This window comes from Trichoplusia ni, chromosome 11 (assembly GCF_003590095.1).
Source record: "Trichoplusia ni isolate ovarian cell line Hi5 chromosome 11, tn1, whole genome shotgun sequence".
NCBI lineage: Eukaryota > Metazoa > Arthropoda > Insecta > Lepidoptera > Noctuidae > Trichoplusia > Trichoplusia ni.
Window position 1 is genome coordinate 9,831,278 of NC_039488.1, and position 16,789 is coordinate 9,848,066.

Below are 16,789 nucleotides of genomic sequence, written 5' to 3' on the forward strand. Positions count from 1 at the left end.
GATATTCCATAAAAAATGCGTGCGTAATAATAAGCAGTTGGCGCTAAAGGAGATATGTGAAGAATGCTTGAAAAATGAGAGGAGCCCACCGCAAAATAAAGACACGAACTCCAGCTCTAAAATAACTGTGAACCCATGTGAAACATCAGGTGAAAAAATCTTAGAAGAAGTAAACAAAAAGCTAGAAGTGATTTACAACATGGAAAAAAAGTTAACTGAACTCACAGACACTGTTGACTTTTATGCAGAAATGTACCAAGAGATGAGTAACTTTAAGAAAGCCGCAGAAAAAAAGATTAAATCTCTCGAACAAAAAATGTATTTCTAGAAAAGTACAACAGGGCTCTGGAAGAAAGGGTGGAAGAACTAAAATGAGGAGAAAGAAAAATGCTTTAGAAATATGTGGTTTAGAGAATATACCTAACGAAAATACCAAGCAAGTTGTGCAAGAGGTGGCGAAATTATTGCAAGTTAATCCGGAAGATATTGAAGACGCGGAGAGGGTAGGCAAAGAAAAGATGGAGACCAAAGACGAGGAAATTAAAGTCAAACTACGAACGAAAAAAACGCACGGATCAGTGGATGGCAGCGAAGAAGGAGCATACCGTCACTAATAGTAAATTGCATTCCAACGGCAGCGACAAAAGAATCTATATTAACGAAGATCTACCTAAACAGAAACGGCAATTACTGTGGTCAACACGAAACAAATTGAAAGAAAAAGGTTTTCAATATATATGGGTTCAAAATTTCAACATATTGGCTAAGAAAAATAATGACGAAACCAAAATTTATAAAATAACAACAGAAAGTGATTTGGAGAAGTTTTAATAATATAATAACATTCGGCCACCGGCGACAACTCGCGCGCAGGTGTGCGGAGTGTGTGAACACACACCCTGATTCTTTCACTATAAAATTCGATTCCAATAATCCAAAGTCAATATTCTATAGAAATAAACTTCAACAATTACACAATATGAAGAATTAAATAAATTGTCCCAAGAATATAATGGATTTCATATAATACATTTAAACATTCCGTTCACTTCGTAAGCATTTTACTGAATTTCAAGTTATACTAGAAAAATATAAATACGTAATAGACATAATTATACTGAGCGAGATAAATATCAAGAGAGAAGAATTATCTCTATATAACATACCTGGTTATGAAATACATGCAATGACTAGAGAAAACAAAAGGGAGGGGGAATCTTGATATATGCAAAGGACTTTCTAGGACTTAGTACAAAGATAATTACCAATCAAGCTATGGAAACACTACACGGAGTATTCAAACACGAAAACAGAATTATAAATATAATAGCCGTATATAGACCGCCGAATAAAAATAAGAATCACTTCATTGAACATATCAAAAATATTATTAGAAAAATACCATCAACAGAAAGTGTAATTGTAATAGGAGATACAAATATTGACCTTCTGAATAATGAAAGGAGTCCAGCGACTACGAGTTACAAAAAACACCTGTGCGAATGCGGCTGCACAGTGCGATTCCCGGAAACGAAGCGACGCGCGAGGCCATCGTTAAGGGAGGAGCGAGACGTCGTGCTTGGACCACGTGTGGGTGCGAGAGAGACGGAGTATGGACTTCGCGGCCTATGTCCTTGAACTGTACATTTCGGATCATCATGCGGTTGGTTTAATGGTGAATTATAAAAGTGACATTAATGTAAACAAATCTAGTGATGATAATTTTGTTCAGGAAGTGATAAGTGAAAAAAATCATTACGCAAAAGTTTAATGACTACGACTGGTCCCAGCTATTATTAATTAAGTGTCCTCTGAAGTTATACGAAACTATAGTAACAGATTTTAATACAATATATAGCGATAGTACAATTATAGTGCCAAAACGTAATAAACGTCACACACAGCCATGGGTAGATAAATGCTTGTACAATATGTTAAACCGTAGAGATAATTTATTTAGAGCGTGGAAACAAACACCGAAAGATATGAATAAAAAGGCTGGAGTACACAAAATTTAGAAATAAAGTAAATAAATTAGTGAATGAAGCTAAGCACAAGTATAGGCCAGTCCGAAATACAAAAATGTAATGGTGACTATAGAAAAATATGGGCAAATATCAACTCATGGATAGGACGGGGAAAAAATGATCTGGATAGCGTAATATCAAAGTACTTAGGCAAAAAAGAAGACATGTATACTATTTGCAGCAACTTTTCCAAAACATTTACAAACGAAATAAAAAATATCAAACATGATTGTAATATGAAATTTTTAGACAGAAATACGTATGTAAACCCTAGCTTAGTAAGTTTTAGATATAACAAAGTTACCTCATTAGATATAGAAAAAATTATAAATACATTATCTTTATATAAAGCGCCAGGAATAGATAAAATAAGAGTTACGGAATAAAAATATTTATGTAAAACTTTGAGCCCAATATTAGCAAACTTCATCAATATGTGTATGACTCAATCTGTGTATCCTGACCGGTTGAAATATGCAATAATTCGACCGATATATAAGTCGGGGAGTCATATGGAATATGTAAACTATAGACCTATTGCTATACTTTCAGTTATAGATAAAATATTTGAAAAAGTAATTGTTGGCCAAATAAACACTTTCTTGGAACGTAATAACATACTGTCCGATGCTCAGCACGGCTTTAGAAAAGAACGCAGCACAGCCACAGCACTGACCCGGTTTGCGGACTTTGTCAATGAGAGTCTTAATTTAGGTAAGCAGCTCATAGCATTATTTATAGACTATAAAAAAGCCTTCGATACGCTTGACCATCACGTGTTGCTACAAGCAATGGAAGATTGTGGCATTCGCGGTCCCACTAATGAATGGTTCAAGAATTATCTTACCAATAGAAAGATTCGTACTGTAGTAAACGGAGTAGCGGGGGAGGAGGCTCCTGTTGACATGGGTGTGCCGACCGGATCAGTGTTCGGACCAGTAGGCTATATAATGCATGTGAATAGTGTAATTAACGTTGTAAGCAGATGTCGCGTGTATATGTATGCCGATGACATGTGCCTATTGTATGCGTCGAAAGATCTGACCGAGGCCCAGGAGAGTATTCAATCCGACTTTGAAAGAATAACGCAATGGGCACATGACAACGGTATAATCTTAAATATTCAAAAAACCAAGTACATGCATATATACTCACCGTATAATAACCGTGCTAAGGCCGCTGATGACAGCAGCATAGGTATAATAGGGCATACATATGACTGTCTTCATAGAAATAAAGCAAATTGCAATTGTGTCAACATACAATCAGTCACCACATATAAATACTTAGGCTTAAATGTCGACAAACATTTCAGCTGGAAGTCTCATGTAAATGATGTATGTAATAAGCTTAGACCGGTCCTTACCAATTTTTACCAACTTAAAAAGTAATTAACAAAAATACGATGAGGATGGTCTACTATGCTCTGGCAGATTCTATAATTAGTTATGGTCTTAGTGTATATGGACGCACGTTTATAACATATATACGAGATATAAAATGTATTCAAACAAGGCTCATTAAATATTTAGTTAGTGCTAAAATTAAAAAAAAGTGCAATAAAGAATATGAAAAACTATATCCTATATGTAATATATTACCAATAGATGTAAAAACTATTTTTTTAATAGCCATAGAACATTATTATACAGATACATACAAAATAAAAACTGAAAATATATACAACACTAGGAACGTTGTACAAGGAAAACTAATAAAACCAAAAATAAACAACTATTACGGAGAGAGAATGACTGAATATTTAGTCCCTAAAATATTTAACAATATAGAAATACTAAGAACTGAACCTAAAATAAGTAAATATAAGTTAAAAGTTAAGCTGAAGGGCTTTTTGCTTAGCGAAGCTGACCCTAGTACTAGTGAGATGTAGTAACATAGATAGATATAAGTATATATAATATTATATAAATATATATTATAGATGTGTTTTTAACAAATGTTTTAAAGTGCTAATAATACGCATAATGTTGTGTTGTAATGAGCGTGTCTCGCCAACAAGCGACATAGCTTGGCGAGTAATCTTGTAAATGCAATGTAAAGTTATATATGAATAAATGATTTAAAAAAAAAAAAAAAGATTGTGTCGTGGGATTTTAACTAATGTCAAAAACGATCGGTATGGTACCAAAAAAAAGGAAACTAGTAGAAACAAACTAATTTTGTGTAATATATTTGTCAGTAGCAACTGTGAGCAGGCCATGGAGATCACATGTTAAAATTCTTATGATGTCGCCAATTTTTTTTTCGGTTGTTGGCGGACTCTTGCGCCTGTCTGCTTACTCTTTTTCAACAAGTCTGGCTTGTGTAATAGCTAAGGTAAACACACATACACAGTCACATTCGAGCTATAAAATAACGATCAAATAAAATCTTTTATATCTACTGATATGGAATAGACTCTAAAAATACAAACTCATTTCTCACGGGTGTAAACGCGAGCTAATATGTCACCGTCCATAATGAAATCGCAAAGAAAAGCGCTGTTTCGAAGGCTACACTGACAGTTACCACAAGGGCAGCTTATCATACTGTAGCCGGCAGTCTTTGTTATCATTATCTACGCTATGGTCCCGGACAGACAACAACAATACAATTGGAAGAGTTTCGCTTTCAGATCTTTGCCATGACCCTGATTACAAAAAGGTTTGTTTCTATACAATGTACGTATATAATATGTTATGTACCTAATTATTTGCACAATAAGAGTTCGTTCTATTGATGAAACACCAATATATTTGTCGCTGTCGTCATCGTGTCAAGGTTACAACGAAGTACCATATTCCATCCACACGCATATCTCAAAGTGTTTCGTGGTAACTTTTATAGGTCACCGTTGTTTCGTAAAGTATTATATTTATACGTGGCATTATTGTCAATGAGGTATATCATCTAAGAATGGATGTACACAAATCGCTTGTAGAAAGCATGTATGTTTATTTGATTACTCGTGGGAAACCGCCAGATCGGTTGAATCGATGAGACCGGAGATATATTCTCAATTGTTTAGCTTAGAGATGGATGCTTCAGTCGTTTTCATGAGCAAAGTGGAAGTGCTAACGTTAAAGTATCGGATTGTTATTTGTAAAACATTTATTTAATTCTTTTAGAGCTCCATTTGACACAATAAAATTCTGTATTCTTCTAGTCCTTTTGTTTCTTGTTTTACTTATTTCCTATGCGACAAATCAAAATGATATTATTAAGCAATTCAGGTAAATAGTACGTAAAACATAATTTTGATATTGGACAATCTTCTTAACGATATCGCTCAAGTCAGAATACAAAAATAGCTATTCACCTTGTACTCATTTAAACCCTACAATATGATACAATCTGATAAAATGCATGAAAATTAACAATACGGTTGAACTTGAAAACAATCCGTTGCCGTTTCATACCACAGTCCTCGTTTCGACGCCCCCAGACGAGAGAACGTCTGTTACATCAGCCGATTAATTAACCTCCAGTGATAAATCACGTGATTGTACAGAAATAAACACATTCCTTTACCGAGCTGACCCATATTTACGTTATTGAAAACATTAATTGTAACGAGAATAACATAATCAACCTCTATGTATAACTTCATACTGTGGTACAGTCGAACTTTATTTCTTTTAAAATAACCGAATATGCCGAATTCATTTTTTCTTGTCTTACATATTTTTGCGAATGGCATAATTATTCAGTTGTTGTTGTGAGTTTTAATGAGTAACGGAACACATTTCATCGACCAATTGCGTTGCAAGATCACAATGCTGTTTCCTACATTGCCATGTCCATCTAGCCTTGTAAAGACGTTGTTGGAATTGTTAATTAATTTAATGTACCTACAATGGTGTATCTTGCCGTTTTCCACTATTTTTCACTATTGTCTTAAAATCAAAACATGAAAACAAAATCTATGTATTAAAAAGACTACGGAAATCGTATGTTCTTGAGATCTTCAGCTGTTAGTTTTTGTAAACAGTTTTTTGCCCTCGAAAAACGTATTTACGTCATGCTTAAAGCAACATCCGTAAATTTATTTAAACAAGTCTCACATGTCAAAATACCAAATAGCAATCATTAGTAAAATAGTAATTAAGTTAACAGCATAACGGATACTGTACTTTGTTCTAATTCTTTCTAAGATTAAGCAATTTCTGTATTGTATTCAACTAACTAATATGTAAAATGTTTATTGTTACAGGAACAAAGCGATCGCCGATTATTTAGGTAGCAATGGCTACACGGACGCGCTGGAAGCGTTCAAAAAAGGAGGCCGATATGACCGGCGAAATGGATCGCAAGTTCGGCGGCCTCCTCGAGAAGAAGTGGACTTCGGTCATCAGGTTGCAGAAAAAGGTGACGACACTACTAACTATACCTACAGCCGTACACAGTACTACGCAGAGCGGATACACCTCAAAATGTTTCCCTTAGTTGACATGCTTTCTTATTGCCTAAGTGGACTGTAGAGACAAATAGGAATCTTAGAACGTCATACCTTAGCATCGTTCTTGCATACGGCTGTTAATTTACTACACAAGTGGTTCGACACAGATACGTCATAGGTTGTCAGCGTTGTCACATATCTATATAGTAGGTTTATCTGTCAAGGCAATTCATAATTGGCATTTAATGACTTAGCTATTTTAGTATTTGCACAAAAAAGAATCAAACAAACACACTCTACGTCTTATTTAGATTGACGCAAGATTGTATCGTAGACTTCACTATTTGAGTGCAGTTAATATCTATCTTAAACAACATGTCATTCACTAACACAATAAAAAAAAAGATTTATTTTTACTTAGCTATAGCTACTGACAATAGCTTACAATTGTTAACGTGTTACTTCGAAACCGCTGTAACACTTTCTATAATTGATTACGCGTAATCGATTTGTGTGCACAGAGATGACTATCAGTGTCCCCCTATATACGCAATACGCTAGTTACATAAGTAAGTCAGTTGTATCTCAAGTGTTTCAATGGTGCACATATTGCTAAACTACCTGCAACTAGACGCATTGATGGCTAAAACGTGTAGAGTAAAAATTTATAACGACATCGAAGCACGTTCCGGTCCGTGCAGTGTCCATCGATCTGTATACTGGACGTTTCTAGGTCGCTTCGATTTTCTTGGGCGGGCGGTCGGTCGATGTTGACCGCGACTCGACAATCTGCTCTCTTATTAAACGACTTGACACGTTTTATTTCTTAACTCTAAGCCTATGATGTCAACTATTTACGTAAAAAATATCGTTGGACGAGATTAGCGACAGCTTAAGAGTTTTATTGTAACTAAAATACTTTTTCCCACTAGAATACACAGATAGCATATTGTAAAAATTTCATACTAAATTAAAAACATACATGAAGTGTGCAAAATTCTTCACGCAGACAACTAAGCATGTAAACCAAACTTCCGTTATTCACTGTATTCATTATTCTGCAACATAATAAAACCGAGTGTATTCTTCCGTTATTCAGGTGATGGAGTTAGAATCGAAGCTGTCCGAGGCTCAGAAGGAATTCATCGAGGGTGCTCCAACGCGCGCCAAACGCACTCCAGCCGAGTGGATTCCACGGCCGCCGGAAAAATTCTGCCTTACCGGACATCGGGCCACCATTACTAAGGTACATTAAACTATACCATTCTAATATACTAAAATATTTAACTTAACATCCCTAACTACACTCCTAAGATTATTTCTTCCAAAACAGCAAAGTTGATAGAAGATTGCTTTATTAAAAATATTTTATGAAAGGCTTGCCTTAATCCTACTTAGTCCTTATACTGACAGTAGTGAAAACATGAAACCTTTGCAATGCTGCAGAGGTCAAAGACTTAACGGTACGTTGTTGTATAATGTATTCAAAACAAGCATAGATAATATCCACTTATCTACAATTATTCCTAGGAGTGTCGTGTCTTTGATTATAATGATCATGTTTAATTATTTTTAATATAACTAATTGCCTTTCTAAAATAGCCGACGCGAGACGTTTCTTTACTCTAAATCTTCATTTTCCCTACTTGAATTCTTATGGAACGATTAGTAACTATATTAGTAAGGGAAAGTAATTTCAAAAATTTAAAGGTCACATCAAATCAATGACCGTCGGAATGTACACAAATTTTACTGATTACGTGGTTCACATGTGATACGCACATGTTACTTAATAAACACAAACTATATTGTAAAACGAATAAACATTTCAAATTAAATCTGTAGTAGAATAACCGTGCATGATAACCCGAAGATCGGTTTCATTTTTCTAATTAGTCTCGTTTCAATTAAATACCTGTAAACGCAACTAATCACAGATCATTATTTTGTACATGATTATTCTGCTTAACGTTTACCTGTTATAACGAAATTTGTACGTTAATAACTTTCTAATCTAACGAAAGTCTCAAATGTATTGTTTTGGTTTTTGTCCATAACTTCTCGTGATCATAACCATGCACAATTGTTGAATTGTAACAAACGAATGCTGTGACTATTATTTATAGCGTTCCGCGAGTTACGGTTCTACTACTTGCTTGTTCGAAACTATTGTACTCATATCATACGCTATACACAAGTCAGTTCAGATTTTATAAACCCCGGATCCTGAAAATCTTATAAATTTATTTTCGGAAATAAGAAAATCAAACTTAAGATCAATAATCCTTTTCCTGACTTTATCAATTTCTGTCACTACTAAATTATGTGTTCTGACACGTGACAGAAACACGTTATCACAAGAATAATTGTCTATTGATATAGCAACTTGAAGGGGATACGAGCTTTTATTATAAACACTTATAAACCTTCCGGTTTTACAGGTCTATGCTAGAACTACTTATTTGCTATAATACTAAAGACTGAAGTGCATTCTGTAGAAAGTACTCATAATAATAATTTGTCAATTAAAAGTGCTATGAAAAATGAATCTAATAAACTTATGGTGATACTGCAGGATTCACATAAAAATAACTACTATAAGTATTTATCGTTATTATTATTCATTAAAATATAGTTCAAATACAGAAGCAAATACAAAACAGTTGCCATTCAGAAATTAATTAGAATAATGGATTTGTTTCCTTCCCCTAGTATCCCCTTTATTTATAGACGAAATGAGGGTGTTTCATAGTAAACAAACTATTAAATAGACCACACCTTTCCCTTTTCGATGTGCTTTTGAAACATCCGTTAATCGTAATTCCAGATACCTGTATACATTCCAAATATTTTTCAGAAACTATGCAAGCAAGAGATATATTACTTTAAATTAAAAATTAACCTATAGTATGACCAGCAACGAAATCCGATTTAACAAAACTCCGAATAAGTTATGCCTCTGCATTCAACTTTGGTGATGTTTAAGCTACTAAGTTACCTAGTCTGGATAACTTTTTGTGACTGATTGGTGTTCAGCGTGCCGATCTAGGAATGTATATAGAATTTTTTGTAGATTATTCTCCTATCGCTAATGTTTATTTTCCAGGTAATATTTCACCCAGTGTTCAGTTTGATGGTCTCCTCAAGTGAGGACGCAACCATCAAAGTGTGGGACTTTGAGAGCGGCGAGTACGAACGAACCCTAAAGGGACACACCGATTCCGTACAGGATATCGCTTTCGACCATCATGGAAAACTTCTTGGTGAGCGATTGTTACCATTACATTATAATTCTTAAAAATGTTTTATAGTTTAGACTTCCTAGTTCTATAGTTTTATTGCGATGCAGAGTTAAGCCTTGGATATTTAACATACAATATAGCATAATGGCGCGACTATCGAGCGTACATAGTTTCGGTTCGGAAACCTTTAAAATCAAGCCTTTCAGTTATGAATAAAACTTATGAATGATAGTATAGACATAGTTTTAGCAGTTTGTGACAGTGAAGAAAGTTTAATGTCATAAGTACAGGCTATTTCTGTTTCAACAATTCCAGTTAGCGTTAATTTATTATGCGTTGGAGACATCTTTATCCAGTCTATTTAGCATAAGGTGCTTTCATGACGTATGTCTCGTCTTATTTGTAAGGTAAAATGACTCATCTATTTTCTTGGAATAAACATGAGCAGACAACGAGAAAAGCTATTTCAATTGTTGAAGGAAATTATGAAACAGACTTTATTATAATCTGTTAGTTTCTGAGTTATTCAGGTAGCCTATAAAATTAGAGTGTAATGTCAGATATTAGTGCAAAACTTAGCCTATATCCTTTCTTGGCATTTATTCTTACTCCATGCTAAATTGTATCTCAATCAGTGTAGTTTAGTCATGAAAGAGTAACAGACAATCTGAAAAATAGAATTCTCAAGTTTATCATATTTACAATCATATAACGTATTTGTTTTCCTTTATAGTATCCTGCAGCGCTGACATGTCAATCAAGCTGTGGGACTTCAACCAAACATTCGAATGTGTAAAGACAATGCACGGACACGACCACAATGTGTCGTCAGTGGCTTTCTCACCGAGCGGCGACATCGTCTACTCCGCCAGTCGAGATAAGACCATCAAGGCATGGGAGGTGGCCACTGGGTATGTACCATAAAAGTGATACACGAGTAAATAGAAAAAATAGCAATCAATTCAAAATGTTGATGTTCTGTTTCTAATACAGAATATTAAAAAAAAAATTGTAAACTAGCTGTTACCTGCGAGACCGCCATCTACAAATCGAAAATGATCCCACGGGAACATAAAATGGGAAGAAAACTATCCTATGTGTAAATCTTGTTTGATTTAGACGAAACTTGGTGCACAGATAGTTTATACTATCTGTGCACCAAGTTTCGTCTAAATCGATTAATGATGTTGATAAAAATATATTTATGTTACCCTAACATTAGATAATAATTGATTGGTGATATGTTACATGTTCAATCAAAGTCACTATTCACCACACCACGACATCCCTAATCACCCTATTTCACAGTAAACAACATGCTCTGCACAAAAACGTGCTTCATTTTTTTAATCTTCCTGCTCTCAAATAACGGATGCTAAAAAGGCGAACAAAAAAGTGAGCGTGACATATGGCGATGTAATTAACGTGCATTCGAGTGATGTTTAAACTAGCTTGTTACTTATGCATTTTGTATTTTTTTATTGATGACATTTTTATTTAAGAAAGAAAATTAAGCAGCTGCTTGGCACAGACCAAATAAGTATGTTCTTACAAGAAAACATTACTAAACGTGATATATTTTCCTTTGTTAACAGCTACTGCATCAAAACATACAAGGGTCATCGCGAGTGGGTGCGCATGGTGCGTGTGTCACCCGACGGCACGCTCCTCGCGTCGTGCTCCAACGACCAGACCGTACGCATCTGGAACGCCGACACCAATGAATGCAAGGTGCGTACACAACAGATGCTGCGAACATACGAAGGGGATTTTTGCAATTTGTATAGTGTATGATACAGGCTTTCAATTTTCAACCTTTATTAGTCTGTAATTATAGAGTTGCTAGACTACGTGTAGACATTTTTCTGTGGGTTATTTAAAATTTTGAAGGATAGATGCAACCTGTTACCAGCAAACCTAAACTATATATATTTTACCTAAGGAAATCCTAGTAAGCTTTACTGGATAAAACCTATTTAGGTTGTCTTCAGCTTGCCATTTACTTGGGAGTGGTAATACATTTGCAAATCCATAGCGATGTTTCTAAGCTCACCTATTACAATATGAGTTGAGCTGTCGCTATCGGCTATTTCCTATTTCCTTTCAAAACGTAAACCATAATATATTGTCAGATGGAGTTGCGCGAGCACGAGCACGTAGTGGAGTGCGTGTCGTGGGCGCCGGAGGCCTCCGCCGCGGCCATCAACGAGGCGGCCGGCACGGACAACCGCCGCGCCAACCACATAGGGCCCTTCCTGGCCAGCGGCTCTCGGGACAAGTCCGTTAAGGTAACACCACACATTTCTTTTTATATAACTTTATCATGTGCAAAACATGTTGAAAAGACATGAACTACCCAAAATTGAAATATTCTTCAATCCATGTTAAACCTTTCTTAGGCTACAAAGTTACATAGAAAGTTACATACAAAGAAATATGCGTAATTGAATCTAATACTGACAGAAATAAATACGTGACCTCATACATAAGCAAAAAATTGCAACTACAAACAGAATATCGCGAGAAATATAATGTGCGGACACGTAGATGCTTTAACAGCTCTTCCAAGATTAAAGAAGTCAGCTTCTTCGAACTGCAGCAAAATAGTCTCACATCTCACCACGCTTTGTATTGTTTGAGTATATCCGTGTGCGTGTCATCAGATCTGGGACGTGAGCACGGGGCAGTGCCTGGCCACGCTGGTGGGGCACGACAACTGGGTGCGCGGCGCGGCCTGGCACCCGGGCGGCCGCTACCTGCTCACGGCCTCCGACGACAAGACGCTGCGCGTCTGGGACGTCGCGCACACGCGCTGCCTCAAGACGCTCTACGCGCACCAACACTTCGCCACCAGTCTCGGTTCGTAGCATTTATCTAACTTTTGGACTTATTTCGCTGGCCGTCGAGACAAAAAGCGGCTTACAATCTTGTATCAAAATGGGAGAAGCTAAGCCCAGAAAACATACCACATAGAAAAATAGACCAACGGACAAACAAAAATACTTTCGCATTCAAAACTTTCAGTATCTTTAATAGACTTTCTTTACCATTGCGTATGCTAAAAATACGACAGTTAATCGTAAGCACATCTTGCTTATAAATAAATATTCCCTGCAGCTTACTCAACTACATCACAGTTGAGTTCAATATGTCCGTTTCTTAAGCAGGAAATCTTAAGTAGTTAAAGAGCAAATACCGTGTATAGCAGCTGTCTGGTTTTCTAAACGGATAAAACGGGTTCAGTGTTGACTCGTCTTTGTTATTATTGTTGACATGGTATTGTTCTGTTTGTCCTCTTCAAATTACCTAGAAACTTAAATAAATACCGATAATAAAATGACTACAAGAAAATTAAGACAATGCTGTTTGTTTGTGTTTCAGATTTCCACAGGAGCTTGCCATACGTGATATCAGGCAGCGTCGACCAGTCCGTCAAAGTTTGGGAGTGTCGCTAAGAGCGTTGCCATTTTAGTAACTTAAACTCACCGATGATATCCTTATCATTAATTTTTCGCGTTGTAGCTACAATGAGAGCCATGTAAGCTGCTGTCATTATGGTCAATCATTTGAAAGGGAGAGACACTTGCGTCTCTGCCTTCTGCTCATTGTAGTATTTTTCGTACATCTGACGATGCTATGTCTCAATATATTATCAACATTGGCGTTATTTTGTAGGCCCAATTCTCGTTACGTGTTCAATTTACATCGGTTAGATTCACACATTCCATTAAAGTGTAATGGCACATAGAATCTGTATATTTTTTTAGTTAAACTGATAATTTCCGAATTTTGTAAAAATTTGGAACATACTTTTAGTGAAAGCCGTGACGTAGCATTCGTCATGTACCTGCTCGCAACGATGGAGTGACGAGTGTAGCTGTGTGTGTTAATATAAACTTTCAATGTCTTGTTTTATTTGATAGTTATTGTTTATTCGTAAAACGTTTAGATATAAATTTTATTTGTTATTAATAAGTAATTTGATTTATTACCCAGCCAATCAGATTTTGTACCTTGATTTCTTTATATTAATGTTAGTTTTATGAAATTTGATATTGATAGTTATTCATGACAACCATACAATTTAGTAGACCACACTGAACTCATCGTATAGTATGCTCCATCAACTACTAGTGTACATAAAGCTTTTGATGTTTGTCTCAGCTCGATACGGTGTTCATTATGCTTGTTAGCATCGCGCCAACGACATTAATGAATATCTATGGAGACAACGAAACCGACCCCCGACGTCCCGGGATAGTGTAGCGACTTCAACTATTTTATAACGATCGGTTTCTTAGGGACTTATTTTAAGTTTTGGCAATTCAAAACTTTAACTATAAGTTAGAAAGTTATATTTCAAAATTTTATTTATTTATATTGTCAGTTCTATGTTTATGTCTCAAACAACAATTTTTTGTTAAGCTTTAGCATTCGATTGCTTCATGGGTAAATGTAATACAATTCATATTTTACATTTATAATTATTTGATTTTAAATTTAAGTCAATTTCATTTATGTCATCATAATTATGTCTAAGTAAATTAATGTGTGATATAAACTTTAATTAATACTTTGAATTACAGGCCTGTTTAAGGTAGCTAGATTGAAGAGAAACTTAATTGAAGCTTTCTAACTCGACTACGGCGAAGCCAAATGTAAGCGAACTATGTGTAAAAGAGTTCCCTCATAGAATATTATTTGCACTTATGAAATGAGGTTGCAATAGATTCTATAGCGTGAGAGCGCGGCTGATTGTGTTTATCCGTGGTCGGGTATTTGTTTTTAATTTAAAAGTAAAGTGTCTATTAATACTATCAATAGTTATTTATTACAATACGGATTAATTTGTTGCCTGGTTTTGTAGTGGTTAGTTGGTAGTGTAGTTTGCGTAGGTACGCTCATACTATTAGAAACAGCTGCGTTTAGTGCATGACATGATGCAACGTGTACATTGCTTCTAAACGACGGCCGGTAACACCACGCTAATATATATGATATTTACGGAGTTATCGCTTTTACAATACGGTCATTATTGCTTTTGTATTCCTAATCGTGATATAATGTATCGGGAGCCGCAGCTCGAGGAATAGTTGCTTAACTTGGTATCTAGTAACTCGTACAAGGATTATATTCGCTTTGTCGGTGTGAATTCGTAAATATGCAGGCCAAGGAGATTGTAATACCTAGTGTTGTGGCGTATCTGTAGAGAGCGCTCAACGAGCTTGAAGGAACACCTGAGTGCTTAAGATAAACGAAAAATATAAGCGCGAATACAAACATGTAAACAACGAACCAGATCGCAATTTGATAAATCATATACATTATTAAATTGCCTGAACATCACAATACGGATTTTCTAGTCATTTTTTGCAAGCATATCCTTTTCGTAGAATAACTTTGTAATAGATAGTGACATTAATTTATATTTTAATGAAAATAAAATATTTGTTATACGGGTCTACGATATGGCAGTAAAAATATGCATTCATGTCATTACATATAAGGCATTCATTATATTCTAAAATTACCGGGCTTATGTAACTCTGTTGTTTTTATAGAAAATGTATCGATTTAGGTCTAATACAAATAGCGGTATTTAAACATTAAATCCAGATAATCATAGAATAAACAACTAAATGAGCGCTCTCTACTACTACGCGTGCTATATTATCTTGGCATAGAAATATAATCTCTTTGAAATAAGGCAATTGCCTACTATAAATATAAATAATCTGCTGAACAATAATATGTTCTTCATAAAATGTTTGTATTACAATTTTTAAATTAAGTATCTTGCACTTTTAAAAATGTAATTACCGTAAGAATAATATCATCAACATAGGTTATCTACTTGCAGAATTCTCTTGGTACATAGATTCTTATAGTATAGTAAGATTTCCTTGCTACAGAATAGCTCAGAGAATATGTGACTGGCGTGATAACAGGAGAATTTTGCAGTTACTCATAATAAATGCTGTAACTTGTCAAAATTGATTACCGAATAAACCCAAATAGATTTGGTTCGCGTTTCATGTAAATAAACAAGTATTTAATTTATTTTAGAGTGTATTTTTATTTATACCTTAATTTTAGACCTTTAAAACTAAAATGGTTACCTTTTTGGTCTTCGTTTTGAAATAATCTACAAAACACTGTTTTTAGTCAGAGTTCCGCAGAAGCCAAAATGTGGTCGCCATACCGGCTGCTGTGGCTCATTATACCGGCCCCTAATAATTTGATTCCGCATTGATAACAATTTTCCTACCAAACAGGTTACATAAATGCAAATGCATGGCACTAATATAATGCGGTACCTAGATCGAACCCAGACCGAGAGCCGATAGCTTTTTATTGTACATAATTAAATCTATACTTCTATCTATATTTATATTGTACTAATATTATAAAGCTGAAGAGTTTGTTTGAACGCGCTAATCTCAGGATCTACTGGTTCGAATTGAAGAATTTTATTTTTGTGTTGAATAGACCATTAATCAAGGAAGGCTATAGGCTGTATAACATCACGCTGCGACCAATAGGAGCGAATATACAATGGAAAATGTGGAAGAAACGGGGAAAATTATTCATGTTTGAGGGCTTCAAGATCTTCTAACCGCGTGGACGAAGTCGCGGGCAACAGCTAGTAATGGTAATAAAAATAATATAAAAATGGTCCCTGACGACCCTGACCAGTAAAAGGTTGGTAAGCCCTGCCTTAGATGAATAGGTAAATATAGAGAGCGTTTGTACATAAGACGAATTCTGCAAAAAAAGACAAATGGGATGGGATCTGCATCGTTGCAGATGAATCATGCTCGCGTCGTTGTCGACTGACACAATAAATATTTTCTTGAACCGGATTTATCTCACACCAAGATAAATCAAAATTAGTTTCCTAAGGCATGAATGGACTATTATATATTTGTTTAGATATTTCTTAAATAACCGACATTATTTCAATAACGCAATTGGTTTGCATTAATGTTTATTTTTTTTAATATTGATTTTTAGTCGTTTTTAAACCGAGGGTTTTGAATAAAAACACCTAAACCTTAAAGATTTTCGTACCCAAATGGTAAAAACGGAATGTGTTGTCTGAAGCACTATATGTCCGTCTG

General features: G+C 35.2%; 1 protein-coding gene across 1 annotated transcript; it reads left to right on the forward strand.

The window, feature by feature from the left end:
• The first annotated feature begins 4,656 nt into the window (after positions 1-4,656).
• LOC113498502 (lissencephaly-1 homolog) lies at positions 4,657-15,733 on the forward strand. Its single transcript, XM_026878521.1, is given in 10 exon segments — positions 4,657-4,691; positions 6,241-6,301; positions 6,303-6,395; positions 7,526-7,672; positions 9,533-9,689; positions 10,402-10,579; positions 11,264-11,399; positions 11,801-11,956; positions 12,332-12,527; positions 13,050-15,733. Coding segments are annotated over 10 exon segments (1,218 nt in total). The 5' UTR covers positions 4,657-4,671; the 3' UTR covers positions 13,124-15,733.
• The last annotated feature ends 1,056 nt before the right edge of the window (positions 15,734-16,789 follow it).